General features: G+C 43.9%; 4 protein-coding genes across 4 annotated transcripts in view; 2 read left to right on the top strand and 2 right to left on the bottom strand.

Annotated features, from left to right (window-relative positions):
* LOC125298149 (B-cell receptor CD22-like) overlaps window positions 1-15538 on the top strand; it is a 21527-nt gene extending 5989 nt beyond the window's left edge. The window contains exons 3-6 of the mRNA XM_048248857.1: window positions 5407-5673; window positions 13576-13672; window positions 13824-13875; window positions 14302-15538. Of these exons, the coding sequence (XP_048104814.1) occupies window positions 5407-5673; window positions 13576-13672; window positions 13824-13875; window positions 14302-14487 (602 nt within the window). The 3' untranslated portion in view covers window positions 14488-15538. The remainder of the gene's footprint in view (window positions 1-5406; window positions 5674-13575; window positions 13673-13823; window positions 13876-14301) is intronic.
* The window catches only part of LOC125298155 (histone H3-like), a 781614-nt gene that overhangs the window by 695849 nt on the left and 66633 nt on the right, over window positions 1-19132 (top strand). The gene's annotated exons all lie outside the window — the stretch shown is intronic.
* Window positions 14902-16640, bottom strand: LOC125298178 (cytosolic phospholipase A2 beta-like). Its single transcript, XM_048248895.1, has 2 exons — window positions 16310-16640; window positions 14902-15447 (listed from the first exon to the last, which is right to left on the bottom strand). The coding sequence occupies exons 1-2, from the start codon at window positions 16344-16346 to the stop codon at window positions 15185-15187; spliced, it is 300 nt and encodes a 99-aa protein (XP_048104852.1). The 5' UTR covers window positions 16347-16640; the 3' UTR covers window positions 14902-15184.
* On the bottom strand, window positions 16724-18621 carry LOC125298177 (cytosolic phospholipase A2 beta-like). The gene is made up of 4 exons (XM_048248894.1): window positions 18584-18621; window positions 18313-18452; window positions 17492-17631; window positions 16724-17170 (listed from the first exon to the last, which is right to left on the bottom strand). The coding sequence occupies exons 3-4, from the start codon at window positions 17584-17586 to the stop codon at window positions 16966-16968; spliced, it is 300 nt and encodes a 99-aa protein (XP_048104851.1). The 5' UTR covers window positions 17587-17631; window positions 18313-18452; window positions 18584-18621; the 3' UTR covers window positions 16724-16965.

The raw sequence follows: 19132 nt of genomic DNA on the forward strand, positions 1-19132 counted from the left end.
GTAACACTTTATAATAACTACACACAATTCATCATTTGTTGCTTATAAGTAAATGGTTTGTTCATCATTAATAATTTATTGTTCATACATAATTTATCATCAGTAAATCATTTGTTCACACAGTTATAAATGGTTTGTTCATAGTAAATAAGCCTATCCAAAAATATGTTTGTAAGTACATGATTTATACTTAATAAATAATGAAAGAACCACAAATCATTTTCCCATTTCAAACCAGTTACAAACTATTACAAAATGCTTTGTTCATCATTTCTAAAGCATTGCTTCTATGTTAATTCTCATAAATAAAGTATTTGTACACACAGTTATAAAGTCAAAGTCAAAGTCAAAGTCAAAGTCAGCTTTATTGTCAATTTCTTCACATGTTCCAGACATACAAAGAGATCAAAATTACGTTTCTCACTATCCACGGTGAAGACAAGACATATTTGACCAATTTTAAGTCCACAGACAAACATAACATTCAAGTAAACAAAAAGTAAGTAAATAGTAAATAAGAGGGCACATATAATAATAATGAAAAAATAAGAGCAGCAAAATTTTGTTGAAATTGTGCATAGACAGTCAATAAAATACTAGTGCAAATACTGTAAAATACTATAAAATACTGTTTGACCTAAGTAATAAAGAAAGTGGCATAGTGGTGCAAGTTATGTAAGAGCAGCAGTAGTGTTGTGTTTTCAGGACAACAACACCAAGTTGTAAAGTGTACAAGTGTGCAAGTGTTCAGGGTGTGCAGGTGGAGTAGTGCAGAAGTGACCATTGTGGGTCCAATGTCCAGGATGTTATGTAGCTGAGGGGGTGGAGGGGAGAGGAGGGAGAGAGTTCAGCATCCTTACAGCTTGGTGTATGAAGCTGTTAGTGAATCTGGTAGTCTTGGGGCGCAGGCTTCTGTACCTCTTCCCAGAGGGCAGTAGATCAAACAGATTGTGGCGGGTGACTTGCATCACTCACAATTTTGGTGCGCCTTCTTGGTGAGGTGGGTGGTGTAAATGTCCTTCAGGGGGGGGAGTGAAGCACCAATGATCCTTCCAGCTGTGTTCACTATGCTGCAGGGCTTTCCTGTTGTATTCAGTGCAGCTTCCGCCCCACACAGCTGATACAGCTGGAAGGATGCTCTCAATGGTGCCTCGGTAGAATGTGGTCATGATGGCTGGTGGAGCACTTGCTGCAGCCTGAGTTTTCAGCTTAGGAAGTACAGGCGCTGAGCTCTCTTCGCCAGTGATGCAGTGTTGGTGGTCAGGAGAGGTCTTCACTGATGTGCACCCCAGGAATTTGGTGCTGCTCGCTCTCTCCACCACAGCACCGTCGATGGTCAGTGGCAGGTGTTGGGTGTGACCTCTCGAAGTCAACAACAATCTCTTTGGTCTTGCTGACGTTCAGCAGGGGAGGTTGTTGTCCCTGCACCACGTGGTCAGATGGTCGACCTCCAACCTGTATTGAGTCTAAGTAAGCCCTTGGTGATGAGACCCACCAGAGTTGTGTCGTCAGCAAATTTCACTATGTGATTGTTGCTGTAGGTTGCAGTGCAGTCATCGTCAGCAGGGTGAAGAGCAGCGGACTGAGCACGCAGCCTTGGGGCCCCAGCTCAGTGTGATGCTGCTTGAGGTATTGCCAACCAACACGTACTACTTGGGGCCTCTGACAGAGGAGATCCAGTAGCCAGTTGCAGAGGTAGGTACTGAGTCCCAGTTTGTCAAGTTTGCAGATGAGTTGTTGTGGTATTATGGTGTTGAATGCAGAACTGGAAGTCTATAAACAGCAATCTCACATATGAGTCTCTTTTTTTTTTCCAGGTGGGTGAGGGCTGGGTGGAGGGCAGAGCAGATTGCATCCTCTGTAGACCGCTTGGCTCGGTATGCAAACTGGAAGGGGTCCAGGGTGGGGGGAGAATGGCTTTGATATGTGACATGACAAGCGCTCAAAGCACTTCATGATGATGGGTGTCAGTGCCACAGGGCATAGTCATTGAAGCAGGATGGAGCAGTTTTCTTGGCACAGGTATGATGGTGGCAGCTTTGAAACATGATGGGGCGATGGCTTGCTTCAGGGAAGTGTTAAAGATGTCTGTGAAGACATCCTTAAGCTCCCCTGCACAGTCCTTCAGCGCACGATAAACGATAAATGGTTTGATCATAGTAAATAAGCCTATATCTAAAGTATTTTTATAAATGGTTACACTTTACTTGACAGTATCGACATAAGAGTGGCATGACACTGTCATGAACATGTCACAAACAAGTCACGACATCACAAGCTTCTGTCATTACGTGTCAATCGTTTTTTGTCATAACAAATTAGGGTTAGGATTAGGAATAGGTTTAGGGTTAGGGTAAGGATTAGAGTTAGGGTCAGAGGTTAAGGTTAGGGTTCATATGTCATGACAGTGTCATGTGTTAATGACAGTGTCATGTCACTCTTATGTCGATACTGTCAAGTAAAGTGTTACCTTATAAATTATTGTTAATACTTAATAAATTATGCAATAATATTTTTGATGTAATATTTAAGTAATATTTCCATTATTTAACAGTTGTTACATACACATGCACTAATGATTAGTTAGGGTGAGGATACATATTTTATAAATATTATAAATTAATTATATTTTGTGAGCTTATCTAAAGTGAGGATGTTTTATGCCTTGCAACACATTTTCAAATGAGTTGTAAAGATTACATTCACATGAATTAATTTAGCAGACAAGCAACATACACATGTCAATTAAATTAAACGCCATTGACACAACAGTGAAAGCCTGGAATCGAACCCCCAACTTCTCAGGCTACTGCATGCTAGTCCAGCTCCTTACCCACAACAAAACAAGAGAGTTTCTGTTTTCTTCTACTACACACTGTTAAGCATTTATTAAACATCTGTAAATTATTATTAAATGCTGTATTCTTCGTTTGTAAAGCATTATTCCTACATTAATACTCATCTGTAAATAATGTTTACACACAGTTAAAAATGGTTTGTTCATAGTAAACACGCATATCTATATTATATTTTTGAATTGACTGATGTAATATCACTGTAACCCATAAATTGGGCGTTCAAGCCCCGGCGTCCACCAATGTGGCCTTGCTCTTTACTCTCATTGACATGTCGATTTGGATGAAAGTGCCTGCTAAATTAATAAATGCAAATGTAAACTTTATAACTCATTTGTAAATGTGTTGCAAGGCATAAAACGTCCTCACTTTAGATGAGCTCACAAAATATCATTAACTAACGACTTGTAACTCCTGAGTTAATCATAAATTATAGTATTAGGAAGTGGTTTATAAAATAATAATAATCTGACTAAACCTATATGACCGCCGCTTTGCTGCGCGGTGGTCATAATTACTCCAAAACGTACAGTGACATTCAACATTAAACTACATTTTGTTTACATGTGTTGAATGGAAGTCAAATGGGAGCCGTAAATCTGTAAATAGCGGTGACCAACATTATTTTTCCAGATAGCGAGACGGCAGTTGTTTAGCCTAGAACGCCATCAGAGCCCGTTTACGGAGAGCCGGATCACTCCCTATTAACTCCATTGTACCTGCAATCTGTTGCACTTCCGCTAGGGGCGATCACGATTAAGTGCAAAAACAATGGGGGTCTATGGAGCTAGACGGCTAAATTTGTCTCCTTCACCTTGTTGTCATTGAAAAATCGAAGGTTTGATTGTGGTTCCTGCAAGCTCAATATGGATTATAGGTCAAAAGTTGAATGAACGAGTACTCGCGTCGTTTCGATTTCTTACAGGTTGGGTCGTTGTACAACTGGAGTGGCACCAGGCACATTCGTGTAGACATGGTCCAAGATTTTATTGTCTCTAGTGGAGCATGAGACATTTTGGTGAAATTTAAGTTGTAGAGTTTTTAGGTTGCAATGGTTGAAGTCCCCAGTGACAATATAAAAGCCCCATCTGGATGTTGAATCTGGTCTTCACAGAATACTAATTTCCTATGTTTACTGTTACATGGTTGTAATAAAGGAAGTTAATGCACTGTCACAATTTTAATTATACAGCATTTTACTGTAAATCATACCTGCCAACCAGGGATGTAGCCTAGTGAAGGCTATATGCATGGGCAGATCTGAGGCTAATAGGAGACCACTTCCAGCTAGCCATTCCATTGAAACCTGTTCATTTTGGTGCCACTTTGACATCAATTAGCGTTACAACTGAAGCGTTTTAAGCCTTTATATGAACCTTTTCTATTTCCGGAGAAATACTTCATTGTGTGATTGGCGTCGTAACCTCGTAACTGACTTTACGGCTGAATAATAAACTTTTTCTGAAAACAATGCTATCATGATGTAATTTACGTAATGAGCATGCGACCAGAGTGGGTTAAAGCGTCGCACAGAGCAAAATAACTGTATTCTCTGAATAAGAACGAAAGCATCGGACCACAACATATCAGCAAAGTTTTGATGGATTTACAGTAGGCTATGAATGTGGAGTGCTGTTTATATAAAATCACATTTATCTACGAACAACTAGGACATTTAAGAAAAGTAAATGTAGACGTGGTGGTAATAAAGTAAGGGCCTATGTTAACCCAATCTCTCCGGTGCAGCTATCACAAGAGTTACACGAGTCAGACTACGTGCCTAGGTTACAGTACATCTACGTCCCCTGAGCCTACGCAGAAAGCCTCGTCGACCAACAGGAAGTGGTTGAAATTTTGCTTCACTCGTCTCGACTGACGTCTACATGATGACTCTGTCCATATATTTTACTGTCTATGTATATGTGCCGTTGCCTGCTAAACAACTTTCTACCGTTAGCCTGCAAGCTTCCATAAGCTAGTTTAGTGTTTAGTTTAATCCAAAGTCATGTCTAGTGAGACAGCTTTTCGTTGCTTTTAGACAAATTTAGTGCTGATTGGCTATAGGGATAGGGACTCCTTCCATAGACCTCCTTTTGGATGTTGGTGGCTGAGGGGTCCCCAGATGTTCACAGCAACTTACATCTAGGTGTTATTATCAGGCACAAGATGGCCTGGTCACAGTTTACCGCATCCTGCATTCCTTTAGCTCCTGATTGCTGTGTCCTCCGTTGCCTCTATATGATAAATTTATAAATGATGACAAATGTGAATGCAGTATATTCATGTTTAGTCTACAACTAATCTTTGTGAAGTGGGCAGCAGTCTGATTTCATAATGTAAAGAACTTAAAGAACATATAGTTGTATGAGTCTGTGAAATAATTAAATGAGTCTCACCTCCTTAACAACATTAAAACTATTTGGTGTTTGCATAACTTTTGTTATTATATACAAGTAAGATTGAGTTATGACTCAGATCTATGAACTATATCAGAAAACAGTTTTTATAAAAAATAAAACCTAAAGTATATCTTTGTAATTGTTCTGCACAGTTGCTCCAAAGAACACCATAGCATCAATCATTCACACATCTGAAGTGTCGGAGGGAAGTTTTGTGATTCTGACCTGCAGCAGCGATGCCTACCCACCTGTGCATGACTACACCTGGTACAGACAGAATGGACTTGGAACATTCCGCATGGGTGCTGGGAAGACCATACACTTCACTGTGGCTCTTGAAGATGGTGGACATTATTTCTGTGAGGCGAAGAATGAAGTTGGATCTCAGAACTCTACGACAATGGAATTAACTTTAGCAGGTTGGTCTAAATGGGAAGACGAGGGTGCAGTTGAGGTGTCCAAGTTTCGGGAACATTCCCTAAAGTTATTGTGTTGTAGCCTTCAGAGAATGTTCTCAGAACATCCCCTTACAGCTGTTTTTGTGCAACAGTCAGGAACACTTTAGGGAGCGTTGCCAGATGGTTATATTAAGGATACATTTTTATCCTTAAACTGACGTTCCCAGAACGTTTCCTAAAGGTATAGTTCTGTGCAACTGTCAGGGAACCTTTTGGAGACATTCCCTGATGGTTATATTAAGGATATTTTTTGATCCTTTAACTGATGTTCCCAGAATGTTCTCTAAAGGTACCCTATAGTTTTATACAACTGTCAGGGAACCTTTTGGGAAGTGGGAACATTCCCTGAAGGACTAATTAAGTTCGATTTTTTGTATAATCAGTAGAGTAGATCTGTCATCATGTCATATGGAGCTGATTTTGCCTAACATGCCTGTGTGTGTGTGTGTGTGTGTGTGTGTGTGTGTGAGAGAGAGAGAGAGAGAGACTGGTCGTGGGGGTTGCCTGGCAACGGTAAACCTTTAGCTTTTTCAACCAAAGATAGGCTAGCATTATACTTTTAGGTCTCCTTCTGGTTCGACCACGGATTCAATAAAGCACCGGACCTGTGCTGATTTGGAAGCGTCTTTCATGTTGAGGCTGCAACACTTAATTTAGCTTTATAGTTCCCAGCATGCATTGAAAGTCAGTTGCCTCGTTTATTATTGTTTTGATTTTAAACAGTGAAACAGTTTAGCCTTTTTTTGCTGGTGTTTTGAATAATAATGACGGGATATGCACATTGAAAATGGTTTAGGTCTACTGCTCGAGTTTTAAACATGTTTCAAAGAACGTTCCGCAAACGTTCCCGGTGTTCCAGTTTAGATGGTGAGCAGTTTAACTGGTGATATTTGCATAAAATCAGTGAATATTCAACAAGACCCTGCCTACTTCTTAATCTGCTCTGCCTCCGATAGTGCAGGTTTAGGCTACATTTTCACAAAGTGTTTGCAAGTGAAAACATCACCAGTGTATGTCTAATACATGTCCGTTTAAGCATTATCCATAAATATGACACATACTGAATGAATGGAAAAAAAAAATAAAACTAGCGATCTAGCTGGGATTCGAACCACGCATGGACAAGAAAGAGGATCGGGTTAGCTTCTATGGTCTATACCACTACAATACAAGCCATTGAAATCAATGCAGGATTTGTATGTATATATTGCACTTTTAGTCAAAGTTAACACAGGTTAACATGTGAGAAATATACGCCCATGTTAACTGGTGCTATCACAATTTAACATGGGCATATGCAAGCCTCAAAACAACAAAGTAGGTTCATCTTTGCCTCACATACCAAAACCTAACTGATGTACAACAAACTGACATCCCCACTAACACTTTATTCCGTTTTGGGGTTAATACTAAAAAAACACAGTCATGTGCAAAAGTTATCAGAACCTATTGTTATCTTAGCCTCGTGAAGTTATGCAGTGAGCTGTGATTTGAAGTGATCATGAATGAACTTTTTTTTTTTTTCTTCTATATGATTGAGACTAGAATAAAATGGGAGAAGTGTTTGTTTGGCAAGGTAGCTGTCCGTGGTCCTGAGTGCCTGGAGCGGATATCGCGATAAAGCGATGATTGCTTGCACCCCCTGTGTAAGGAGGATGAGTAACAGGGCAATTGGTGAAATGGAGGAGTAGGGGAGGAGGGGGATGATTTCGGGCGAACGCCGGAGGGCGTGTGACTTAATGGAAAAAGGAGGTCGGCTTAAATAGGCCTACCCTGCGGCGCAGTGGGTGTTAATTGTTGTCAATCATCCTGAAGGCTCCACCTGAACTTGTTTATAAAACATCATTTCACTGCCCTTCTATATGATTGCTTCAGCTAGACTAGAATGTATGGGAGAAGTGCGTGTTTGGCAAGGTAGCTGTCCTTGGTCCTGGAGTGCCTGGAGCGGATATCGCGATAGAGTGATGACCGCTTGCACCCCAAAAGATCACAGAGAAAGGCCGCTACCAACTACATAAGTGCTTGCTGAGCGAAGTCATTAAATGGGCTAGATTGGAGCGGATGTAAGACTGGTAGGCATCCGAGGACCAACGCCCAGTATTTTAATTTGTTGCTCGATAAGCCGTTGGCGCAGCTGTTGTGGCAGCTCCTATCCTGAAGGAGTGTGCGGAGTAGCGATCCGCGGGAAAACCAGATTTGACTAGAATGGTTTTTAAGAGTGTCTGGAATCTGTGGCGAGTGATGGGTAGCCCTTCGTCTGACACGAAGAGCGGGCTAGTAGACGAAGCTTGAGCTGACCGATATGAGATGTAGTGAGATAGGTATTGGAAAGGCTGAAGATCTGAGGTGGAGTTAAATGGATATGGAGTGTCCTTTTTCGGGACTGATCGGTTTTACTCTGTTTGATTGTAATGGGACTTGCATGGTCCTGGCACGCCGCGACATCGGGAATGAAGAGAGGGCTTGAAGGGCTGGTGGTAGAAACGGAGGTGGAATCGGCGGTGACATGAATGGGCTGAAGATAGCTGAGTCTTGGGGGGGCCCACGGATACCTTTAATTAACAAGCCTATTTTATCAGAGAAGGAGCCGCGGGGGGTTTGTAGGAAGATGGTCTAATGGAAGAGACTTTGATCAGGGCTTGAAAAGCTGGGGAGGGGTGGTTTGCAGGGCTTGAAGGCTAGATGGCGGATGGGCTGAAAATAGCTGAGGGGTGGGGGAGATGGGAGCTGGGGAGTGGGTGGTCCGCCTCTGGAGCCGAAGCTTCTGAATCTCTGGAATTTAAGACGAGAGAGAGAGTCAGCAATTCCATTGTGGCAACCAGGGACGTGCGCGGCTCTTATAATAAGCTGGTAGCTGGCTGCTATCCAGATTAGACGCCTAATAAGAGGGGAAAGCGCAGGGCGATTTTGAGCTCGAAAGTTATTAATGACGTGCACCACGGCCGTTGTCACTGTGGATTAGCACACTCTTGAGGTCCACTCATTCCCCAGGTAGGGCCGTGATGGCTACGGGTAGAGTTCGAACACGGCTGTGATTCGTTTCCAGTTGTTAGCTCTCTGAACTCTAGTGGCCACGGGGATGCAAACCAGCGCCCTTTGAAAAAGCCTCCGAAGCCTGTTGAGGGGGCTGCGTCGGTGTACAACTGGAGCTCTTCTGTAGATGATTGGCAGTCGTCGTAGAACATGCACAGACCATTCCATTCGTCTAAAACGTCCTCCAGAGTTTGATATCGGCCAGACACTGGGCATCTAGAGAAACGACGTCTTCGAGAGATGGGGTTGCTGAGCGCAGTTTAGGAGATGCGAGATGAAAGGGCGGCCCTGGGAAATGAGTTGACTAGTGGACACTCGACCGCGCCGTGACTGGGGCTATTGCAGAGGGGACAAGATGGCTTAAGTCCTAGGAAAACGCGGTTATGGAGCTCCATATCGAGCGCGACCCAGTAGGGGTTTTGGTTCCAGAGGCCGACTCTGGCAGCGCATTTTGCTGAAAACAGCCGGTGGTAGCCTACGTATAAAAATGGGCTCCCCCGTAGGATACGGCTAGGCCGGCGATGTTGGCCGGGTAGTCATTTAGCTCTTTGCGTCGACTGGGGAACACGAAACAGACGACTTCTGTGTAGTTGGTAAAAGCTACGGTGAACTCTGGGAATGACAGCATTTTTGATGCTGGGCCAGAATGTTTTTAAGACAAAACCAGTTCGCCGCAACTAAATCCCGGTTATGAGAGGGAATAGGAAGGGAGGGAAGAATGGTAGAAAGGTCTACGTCTGCACCTGACAAAATGAGGTTCCTGGTGGACGCTGTGACGGGTGGTGGTGGTTCAATGCTGCAGCGTGAGGGGAGGCGGTGGCAGGGCCTGTGCTGTGCCTAAAGAATAGTTTTGCTGCCGAACAGGGATCGCCGTGGAACCGGCACCGCTGAGTGCTGATGACCCGCTGCTGCGGGCTGGTCTAGCGCGGAGCCGGGGAAGAGATGGAAAGGGAGAAAAGAGGGGAGGGAGGGAGCGGTCGCTGGCGCGACTGGAAGGGGAGCAACCTGGGACAGGGTCGCGGGAAGTGGGACGGGGAAGGAAAGAGGGTTAGGGGGGAGTAGCGACGCTGTCGCTATCGGCGCCGGCTGAGACCAGGTGCTCGCTAACTCATAAGAGAGATGGGGAGCTAGCGAGGTGACTCTTCGAGCTGACGCTTCGTGAGTTGAGGCGTGCTGTACAGACGTGGCTCCCGGAATGGAAAGGGGAGGGTGGGAGCAGTCGTCGGAACGACTGGAGGTGGGGTAGGCCTGGACCGAGTCCTGGCTAGGGGAGGTGGATGGGGGAGGGAAAGAAGGGGTGGGGGGAGTAGCGACGCTGTCGCTACCGGGGCCGTCTGGAGAGGTGGGGTTGGACCCGGAAATACGGCGGAGATGCGGCGGGAATGGGCCTGAGCCGCTGACGTGGCAGTGGCTGTGGCTGAAGCAGCGGAATGATACGCTCTGAAGCGTGTGGTGCCGGAAAGTGCTGTCGGCGTGCCCGGTTCGCGAGGTGGCTGGTGGTGTGTGCTTCGTCCGGCTGAATGGCCGGTGGAAGGAACCGCGTCGGGAGCCAGAAGGAGCAGCTTGCTTCCTGATCTGGGGAGGAAAACGAAGTGAGGGAGCGGGAGGGCGAAAAGACCGGGTTATCCGACTGCGTTAGAAGGCGGAGGAGATGGAACTTCCTATCCGACCTACGGAACGCGATGCCACGGGAATGGAGAGTGCTGCGGATGCGAGCCACTGTCCAGTGGGTAGGGTCAATGGTTTGCTGGCGCTGGGTCCTGGTGCTGCCAGCGAAGTTGAGGCTGCTGAGGGGGAAATGCTGCCCCGCACGGGGGCAGGAGAGGAGCACCTTCTGCGACCCTGTGTCCTGGATTCCCTACGCTGGCGGCGAGGGGAACGAATAAGATTATTTTCGCCCGGCGGAGGGCCCTGGGTGTCGGGTGTTGGCGGGACGAAGTTGTCCTCCAGATCGCTGGAAGAGGCGTGGATTTCCAGTTCCATGAGAGCTGTCTTGTCAATGCAAACAATACGCAGACTGAATGATTTCTTGAACGCCGGAGCGCAGGACGGATGGAAAAGGAGGTCGGCTTAAATAGGCCTACCCTGTGGCGGCAGTGGGTGAGTTAATTGCTGTCAATCATCCTGAAGGCTCCACCCGAACTTTGTTTATAAAACATCATTTAATTTGTTGGTCCTAATTTGACGACAGAAAATGGTAATCATGGTAGCATATTTATGGATTACAAAACTTTGATGTAGCTACCGAGAGAGTTTAATGACAGGTGATGCTGTTTCAGATTCCCACATAGCCTCAATTAGAAAATAGTTTAACCTACTGCTTGTTCAGCAGCCTGTTGCGAAACATTCACGTAGCCTACATGTGTTTGCTATAATAAATATCTTGATCGATTGACAAATAAGCTGTCACAAGACAACATAGGCGTACCCATTCATTTAATAGGAACACCATGCTATCATAGAGATGCAAAATAACCAGTGGTGCAACTGGTTAGCAGGGTGGCCTACTGCTAGCTTGCCATTTTAGTGAGCAGTTCGAGGCCCACACGTGATCATTATTTTTGCGCATTATAATCACGATGTATGATCTGACCACAAAAAAACGTCTGAAGTGGGGTCATGCATGCAGTTTGTTGTAACTGTTTTGGTATGTGAGGCAAAATTAATCTGCATTATTCAAGGCTTGCATTCGGTGTCATGTCACCAGTTAACATGGACAGGATATCAGTAGCTAGGTAGCTAGCTAGTAGACTAGCACTATAGATTAATGATGGTTGATGATGGCATTGAAGTGACTGCTCGTCTTTCTGTGGTGTAGTGGTAGTGCTGATGCAATGTACATTTTGCCTCCGCGAGACTCATGTTCGAAACCCAACAAAACCTTTGTTGTTTTACTTTGACACTTTGCAGTTTGCAGAGCATTTTGTGTGGATAATGCTTAAGCGGACATGCATTATACATGAACCGGTGATTTCCGCGTGTTTTCGCCACTGTGGGCTTGTGAAAATGTGAATCTCCCGGCACTCGAGGGGCGGAGGCAGAGCAAAGCTGTTAACAAGTAGGCAGAGTGTTGTTGAATATTCACGGATTTTATGCAAATATCACAACTGCTCACCATCTAAACTGGAACACCGGCGCTGTCAAGAAAACTTTCCTGGGGGTCGTTTCTAGAAAAGTTAGCAACGACGTTACTCAACCACCATGGTACGACGCAACTTGCGACCAAACAACGACATTGTTACACCTGTTTCCAGAAAGCATCGTAGGCATAGATATATCTAGAATGGATAGATGTCTTATGGCGGAGTCTCCAACGGCATCACCTGCGGCAATCTTGTCACAGACAAGCTATCTGGTGGGCTCTGTGGTACCCGATGGCTCTTCTTCTACTAAAGGCAGAACAATGCCCCCATGCTATAACAATGACATCTTCAGGTCACTACCTGTCATTACAGTGCACCACTGAAACACAATGTTATGAGTTAGCGAGCTGACTGTGGCAAGATGGCCGCGAGGTGCGGACGTTGACCTCCATTGGCAAGAAGCGCGGACGAGACATCTAGCCATTCTATATCTATGATCGTAGGGCCTACCTGCGTCGCAATTCGCTACCTCCGACGTTCGAACACCGTAGTTCCAACGACGTTGTTGATGATGCAGCGATACATATCATTGGTGGAAACAGTGGCAACGTAATACCCCACCTCCTAGAAATTTTCTGTCACGGCCTATGTCGACATTTTTCAAATTTAAACCGACTGGCATTGCCATTGCCATCAGCAAAAACCTAAACCTATTGCAAGCATATAAAACAGTTAACTTAAACCGAACAATATGAGTCATTATTTGTGTTAAATATCTATGTTGGAAAAAATATATAGCCTGGACGAATTTCTGGGTATCGCTAATTGTCTCAACTGGCTCCTGGCTTAAGGGTAGCGCATCAGTGCACTGCGTGCTCGGGTGGAGTTCGCATCCTGTCTCTTCTTTTCACCATAGGCTATGTTTGACATGTTTTGACCATACATATTTATGTATATAGTTACTCTACATCGAGAGACCAATAGGTACAAGACATCAGTCAAAACAATTGAATCTACGTGTCACACTAGTTCACCTGCAGGTAGCGAGAAGCAAGAGAATAATCTCACATCACAAGAAAATCGAACCTACAACGCTGGGATAACAAGTCACCTGCTTTAGCCACTACAACATGTATCACTATGCTGGTTTTAAGAGTCTGAAGATTATAATACTAGCCTAACAAAAAGCAAGCCGAATTAACATTATTAACATAAATAGCAAGAATGAGCCAAGTAGGGGAGTCAGTCTCTTAATCAAAATTAAGATAAAGGATAGATAAATCATTGAGTCACGAAATAAACATCCACTTCGGAATTTTTGGTTAGGCGGTTGTGATTTTTTGGTTAGGCGCTCAGGACACCAAATGGAACTACCAAGGAACGACACAAGTGCGACTGCCCAGGCAGTAGTTCAAACGACCAAACTTTGCGTCCTTGTTTGCGATTGAGAGTTCGAACGACCTTTTCTAGGAACACCAAATCCAAGAACGATGGAGCGAACTACCAAGGTTGCGACGCAAGTTAGCAAACAACGCTTTCTAGAAACGAGCCCCTGAATGAACGCGAGGGAACGTTAGCAGCGAACGTTCCCACATCCTTCAGCAAACGTCCGCAGAACGTTCCCTGAATCGAAAATTGTTTGCTGGGTGAACACTATGGACGCGTGTATTAATTTCTTGGCCAAGCACAATTCCCGTCTTTCCAAGTTGGTGTCATGGTTCTTATGCCTCCCTTTTCTCCCTAATAGTGTCATCCCAGTGGACCAAAGGGGAACTCACAGCGATTATCATTGTACCCATCTTGGCACTCCTGGTTTTGGCAACTGTGGTCGTTACGTGCTGGTTGTGAGTGCCAATCAGAAGCACTTAATCAATTTGTCCATCTCAACAAAAATAAAATAACACATCCAAAAGAAGTAGATTCTCTTCTATCGAGTGATTTTAATGTCACCACCTCACACATTATTGCTGTCTTTTTGTGGGCGTCCTTAAACAGGAGGAAGACGGCGATTGTAAATGAGGACAGCGTGATTAAAGCGGATGTCAAGGTATTTGAAATCATTTAGCATTGAACATAACATACGTATTTGATATATCATATATTACTATCATTCCTTTCATACATAAGCCTGTAAACCAGAGTTACTTATCTGTTCTATGACATGTAATGATGGCTTTTAGAGGTTATTCTAGTTCTTGTTATTTGACTAGCCACTGTAATGCTACTTTTTAAAGGCTTCACAGGATAAGTATGTTTTTTTTCCCCTATAATAATACTTTAATAACAAAATTATAAGTGGTTGTCAACTCTTTATAAGGGAATCCTCATTGTAAAGTAGTAGGCTACCAATGAATTAAGAAGAAAAGCGTACAAAGATATCAGAGTAACATATCCAAGGTAGAACCAGCAACAAATCAAGTACAGGCCACACCTCACTTCAGACAATATACTGTATGTGATCTCTCCTCACCAGCAATGCACTAGTAATGTTTACTGCAGCACCGTAGCAACCATCTCTGACCCTGCATGCTTCAAGATGACCCCTGGCCCCCATGTCAGCGTTCAACATGACGAACACTACCCCACCCTTCACTTCACTCCCAGCTGGCAAGAGGTGTCTCTGAGCAGCAGCATAGCGAAGGAGCATCAGTTCAAATAGCCATGGGAGGAGTGGCTCGACACCTTTTCCAAACAACAATTATATCACTAGCAAAAAAATGAGCACTAATCACAAGCACGAGTGTGAATGTTTATTTGAAGTATATTTTATTAATGTGCAAGCAAATGCTACATGTACACCACCCGAGAGAAACACATGAAGAGTAGTCAACCAATTTTTAGTTTGTATGCATTTTTTATATATTGATACTGTAACCTCGGTGTGTTGGACTAGCACTATTGGTTCCCACAATGCATTGCAGCTGGGGTTCAGGGGGGGGGGGGTTATTGTGTGTGTCTTTTACCTTTGTTTACTGTTTATGGATGTGTTTTAGTGTAGCGTGTATCCCTCTTTAGTTTTGCCTCTTGTGTGACCCTTCTTGCTCGAGTCATTGCAATACATTTTCTGACACAATGGGGGGCAACATTTTAATTTTAAAGCCTTTCAGTAGAACATACTGTTTTTCACAAGTACAACATATGTCATGTAGTATTGTGTGAAGTAAGTGTGAATCCTCTGTTTTTTTAATTTTCTTTTTTCATATGCATGTACACGATAAACATGCTTGAATAAGTATATCATGAGTATAAACATGCAATTAAAGTAAATGAGATACAGTATGCTTAACCCACCTTGGTCTCCATAAAAACATGCTTATCATTCTATATTCTCACAGACTATGTCTGGCTCCAAATAATCAAAATGAAAACAAAGAGGGATCCATTTGGGGACAGGAGTGGTCTTCGTCCTCGTCTTCGTGGACTCTCTCTCTCTCTAACGCCCGACGCAAAGCCGACAGGAATGTGTCGCGGTTGTTCGGGATGTTGTAGTGCATGAGATCCATCAGCTTCTGGAAGTCCTCCGGCTGATAGGCCAGGTTGCTAGTGACGTACGGCGAGTCTTCGGTGTTGACATCCACGTCCCCTTGTATCAGTTCCTCCGCCCCCTCGCGCCTGACACCTTAGCGCAACAACAAACAGGAAGTATAGGGTTGATGACAATCTGATTTTCACCGCAGGATTATTGAGGCAAAAATAATTAAAACATCATCACAATGTCTATAAAACTTGATACTATATAATATATAATATCATTATATTTTTTATGTATTAATAATAGTGAAATTAATGTATATTTGATTACTTTGTGCTTTTTAACTAATTTGGGAAAATAAATGACACTCTAAATACGAGTGAAGTGGTGGTGAGTCTATAACCACACACAAAAGCATTCAAATGGAACAATGGATGACCGAAAAGATGGATAATAAACAAGTTGCATTATTAGCAGCATATTTGTTTTATCAATATGACATTAATTATTGCATTTATAAACATCACAATATTGACTGTTAATGCCTGGATTCTGTGACAGATCCTGGCCCCTGGGATATGAAACGATGAGCTGAAATAATCACAGGCATGGCATATTGTGGATAATGAAAGATGCTAAGGGCTTACATATGTGAAAACCATAAAATAGAATGTACATTAAATATGGGCGTATTGTGGAGAATGAAAGATGCTAAGGGCTTACATAGGCTATGTGAAAACCATAAAATGGAACATATTAAATGGATAACCAGCATGTGGAACATTTACGAAAAGGGGAATTCCTTCAGTGCCATTAGACCTACAAAGCCTTCTTGTAGCCTACATGCATTAAGCCTACTCCTAGACAAAAAGCTTTTTTTTCATTGATATCTTCATTAAAGTTTTCTTTTAGTCTAGACTAAATTTAATCCATTAACCGGAGTCTGCTAAATGTGTGACCTTTAACTTTTAAGATAATTTCTGAGGGGTCGGGGTTTGCACCTACTCACCTGGGGCTTTGAACTCCCTGAAGGTGAGATTGACCATGGGGAAGTGAACCACAATGGGTGCTTTGGGGTTCTCCTCGTCCTCGAAGACGTACACCTCTTTCCATGGGCTCGTTCTCCACGTGGCAGAAATCGATGTGGGGGAACGGGATCCTGTGGTCAGCACAGTGCTGCTGGGTTTCCTTTAACACTCTTCCTTTAAGCATGACCATGATAACTGGGTAGGTTGTTGTTTAGTGTCAAGCATTATTATACGTTTTGAACGAAGTTATGGGTGTGTGTATACTGTATGTATGGGTGTGTGTATATGTTTGGGTGTGTGTTGTGTTGTTTGTGTGAGAGATGAACAAGAGAGAGATAAAGACAGAGAAAGAGGGATGTATGTGTGTGTGTGTGTGTGTATGCGTGTGTGGGTGTGTGTGTGTGCGTGTGTATGCGTGTGTGTGTGTATGTGTATGCGTGTGTGTGTGTGTGTAATGTAAAACCGTGCCTTTTTATGGTTTTGTTGCTTTCTGTTTCTGTTTCTATTTCTGTGCTTTTATGCACCATTTCTCTGGGCCATTGCTTATGTAAAGCACACTGAATGACCCCTGTGCTATTTAAATAAACTTGACTTGAATTGACTTGACTGTATTCAGCACCTTGCCATAGATGAGGTGTTAGATGGCCAGACCCCACATGTCGATGTAGGTGACTGGAACCCCCTCCTTCTCCCTCAGATCCATCTCCTCCCTGTAGCCACGGAGCTGCTCAGTAGACATGATGTCCTGGTACCTCTTAATCATCTCAACCTTCATGGGCTCGGTGACCACACTTATGTCCTTTTGCGACCAATCGGAAGTATCGTAGAGCGTGGACATGGCCCTGTAACATGCAATAATGCCATGTTATATGTGACAGAACATTATATGGAAATCATACAGGTAAGACTGGTTATGATGTGGTATATTCACACTATATATCTCTCTCTCTCTCTCTCTCTCTCTATCTCTATCTCTCTCTCTCACACACACACACACACAGAGCATTTCAGAAAAGGTCACACTGCACTGAAAGTCAGAGATGTGTGAGTGAGGTGTGTGTGTGTGTGTGTGTGTGTGTGTGTCGTCTAATCTTGTATGAGGGGCTAGGTGTGTGTGTGTGTGTGTGTGTCGTCTTATCTTGTCTGAGGGGCTGGTCTCTCACCATATGGCTCCCAAGACTGGTGATGTAGCTGACAGCATCCAGGATGCCCATAGTTTGGAGACCCAAACCTTCAGACTCCCAAAGGTGCCAGTCATCGCCCTGGTCCCGCCCCCCGAGCAAACCACACCCACCAGCGGGACCTGGAAGGATATGTGTCAATAGCAAAGATTCTAGAGCGGAGCTCTGTTCTAGAATCTTTGGTCAATAGGCTTCCAAAACGGTTCTAAACAGTACAGCCATTTCTACCATGAAATAGGAACAGTGCAGCAAAATTACTTTTGTACTGTTCATACATTTTTGTCGGCATATTTGTACGTCTGCCATTGTCAGTCCTGGAGACAAGTGTAATAACTACACACCTGTTGTCCTCTATTATCTCTCTCTCTGTCTCTCTCTCTCTCTCTAGACCCTTTCAATCTGTTCCTAGATGATTTGCACATTGAGGTGAGTCATCTCTCCATGGGCGTGTTTGTGTGTGTGCGTGCATGTGTGTGTGCGTGCGTGCCTTTCCCCCTTCCTTAGCCCCCAAAAGAGCATTCTTGTTTTTAATGTTCCACTTGGTTTGTAGAGTTGGAAAAATTAAAGCCTCTATCCATTTATGAACAAAAGTGATTATCAAGCAAAATAAAAATGTCATCTCTGGCTAATTTGATCTACACAAACAAGACAAATTCATTGTATGCAAAAAACCTACTTGGCAAGAAACCTAACTCTGATCTGTATCTTCCCTTCAATGCACCCCACCCCCCACCCCCCTCTCCCTCTGGTTTACTCCCTTATTTCTCTCTCTCTCTCACACTCTCTCACACACACACACACACCCTTATCTGTCTGAGGAGGTGAGCTGAGCCCTAGCAGCTTTTGCAGAGCATGCCCCACCACCGCCTTCCTCTTCTCCAGGAAGTCCCTCTCAGCCAACGGGATGTCAAAGTCCAGACGCAACGCCAGATTCTCCTCTGAGCTGCAGTGTCACAGTCACCAAACAACAGTGAAGAGGACAACAGTAACAGCATATTTATGTCAGTTACACTTTGATCACGAAAAGAACCTCAAGAAATGTAATCGATCAAATAAAATAATAGAAACTATTACCAAAGTCCTTTTAGGCAAGTCCCTCCACTCGGCGGCCATTTGACAAGGCTTTTTGGGCACTCGTCGGACATCCATTTCGGTAGAAATGCGCGTGCGCAAGGCTTCACACCAATCTTGCTCCAGCGGCGAGATCACATGAACACATGTGAAACAGGAGATCACATGATTGGCATGATGTCTTCACAACACACCATATGATTGGCTCAATGTATTCAGGAAGGGGTGGTATATGTGTAGACAACGTTACAAACTAGCCCCATACATTTATATGGAGGATTTTTTGAGTGCTGTGTCTCCTCATTAGAAAGTCTCTGCCTGAAGTGTCTGTAGAGGCACATGAACGCCAGATCCATTTCTTGGATTTCTCTCACCTTACCAATATCAAAGCTGGTCTGATCTCTTTAGACCAGCAAAAAGTTTTGATAGAGTGGCAAACTACAAAACCTTTGGCTTTAACCCTGGGTTTAGGGACATGATTGAGACAATGTACAGAGACATTGATAGTGTGCTTAAGGTCCATGGTGGCTTGAGTGCTCCTTTTAAATCTCT

The sequence above is a fragment of the Alosa alosa genome, chromosome 7 (assembly GCF_017589495.1).
Source record: "Alosa alosa isolate M-15738 ecotype Scorff River chromosome 7, AALO_Geno_1.1, whole genome shotgun sequence".
NCBI classification, from domain to species: Eukaryota; Metazoa; Chordata; class Actinopteri; order Clupeiformes; family Clupeidae; genus Alosa; species Alosa alosa.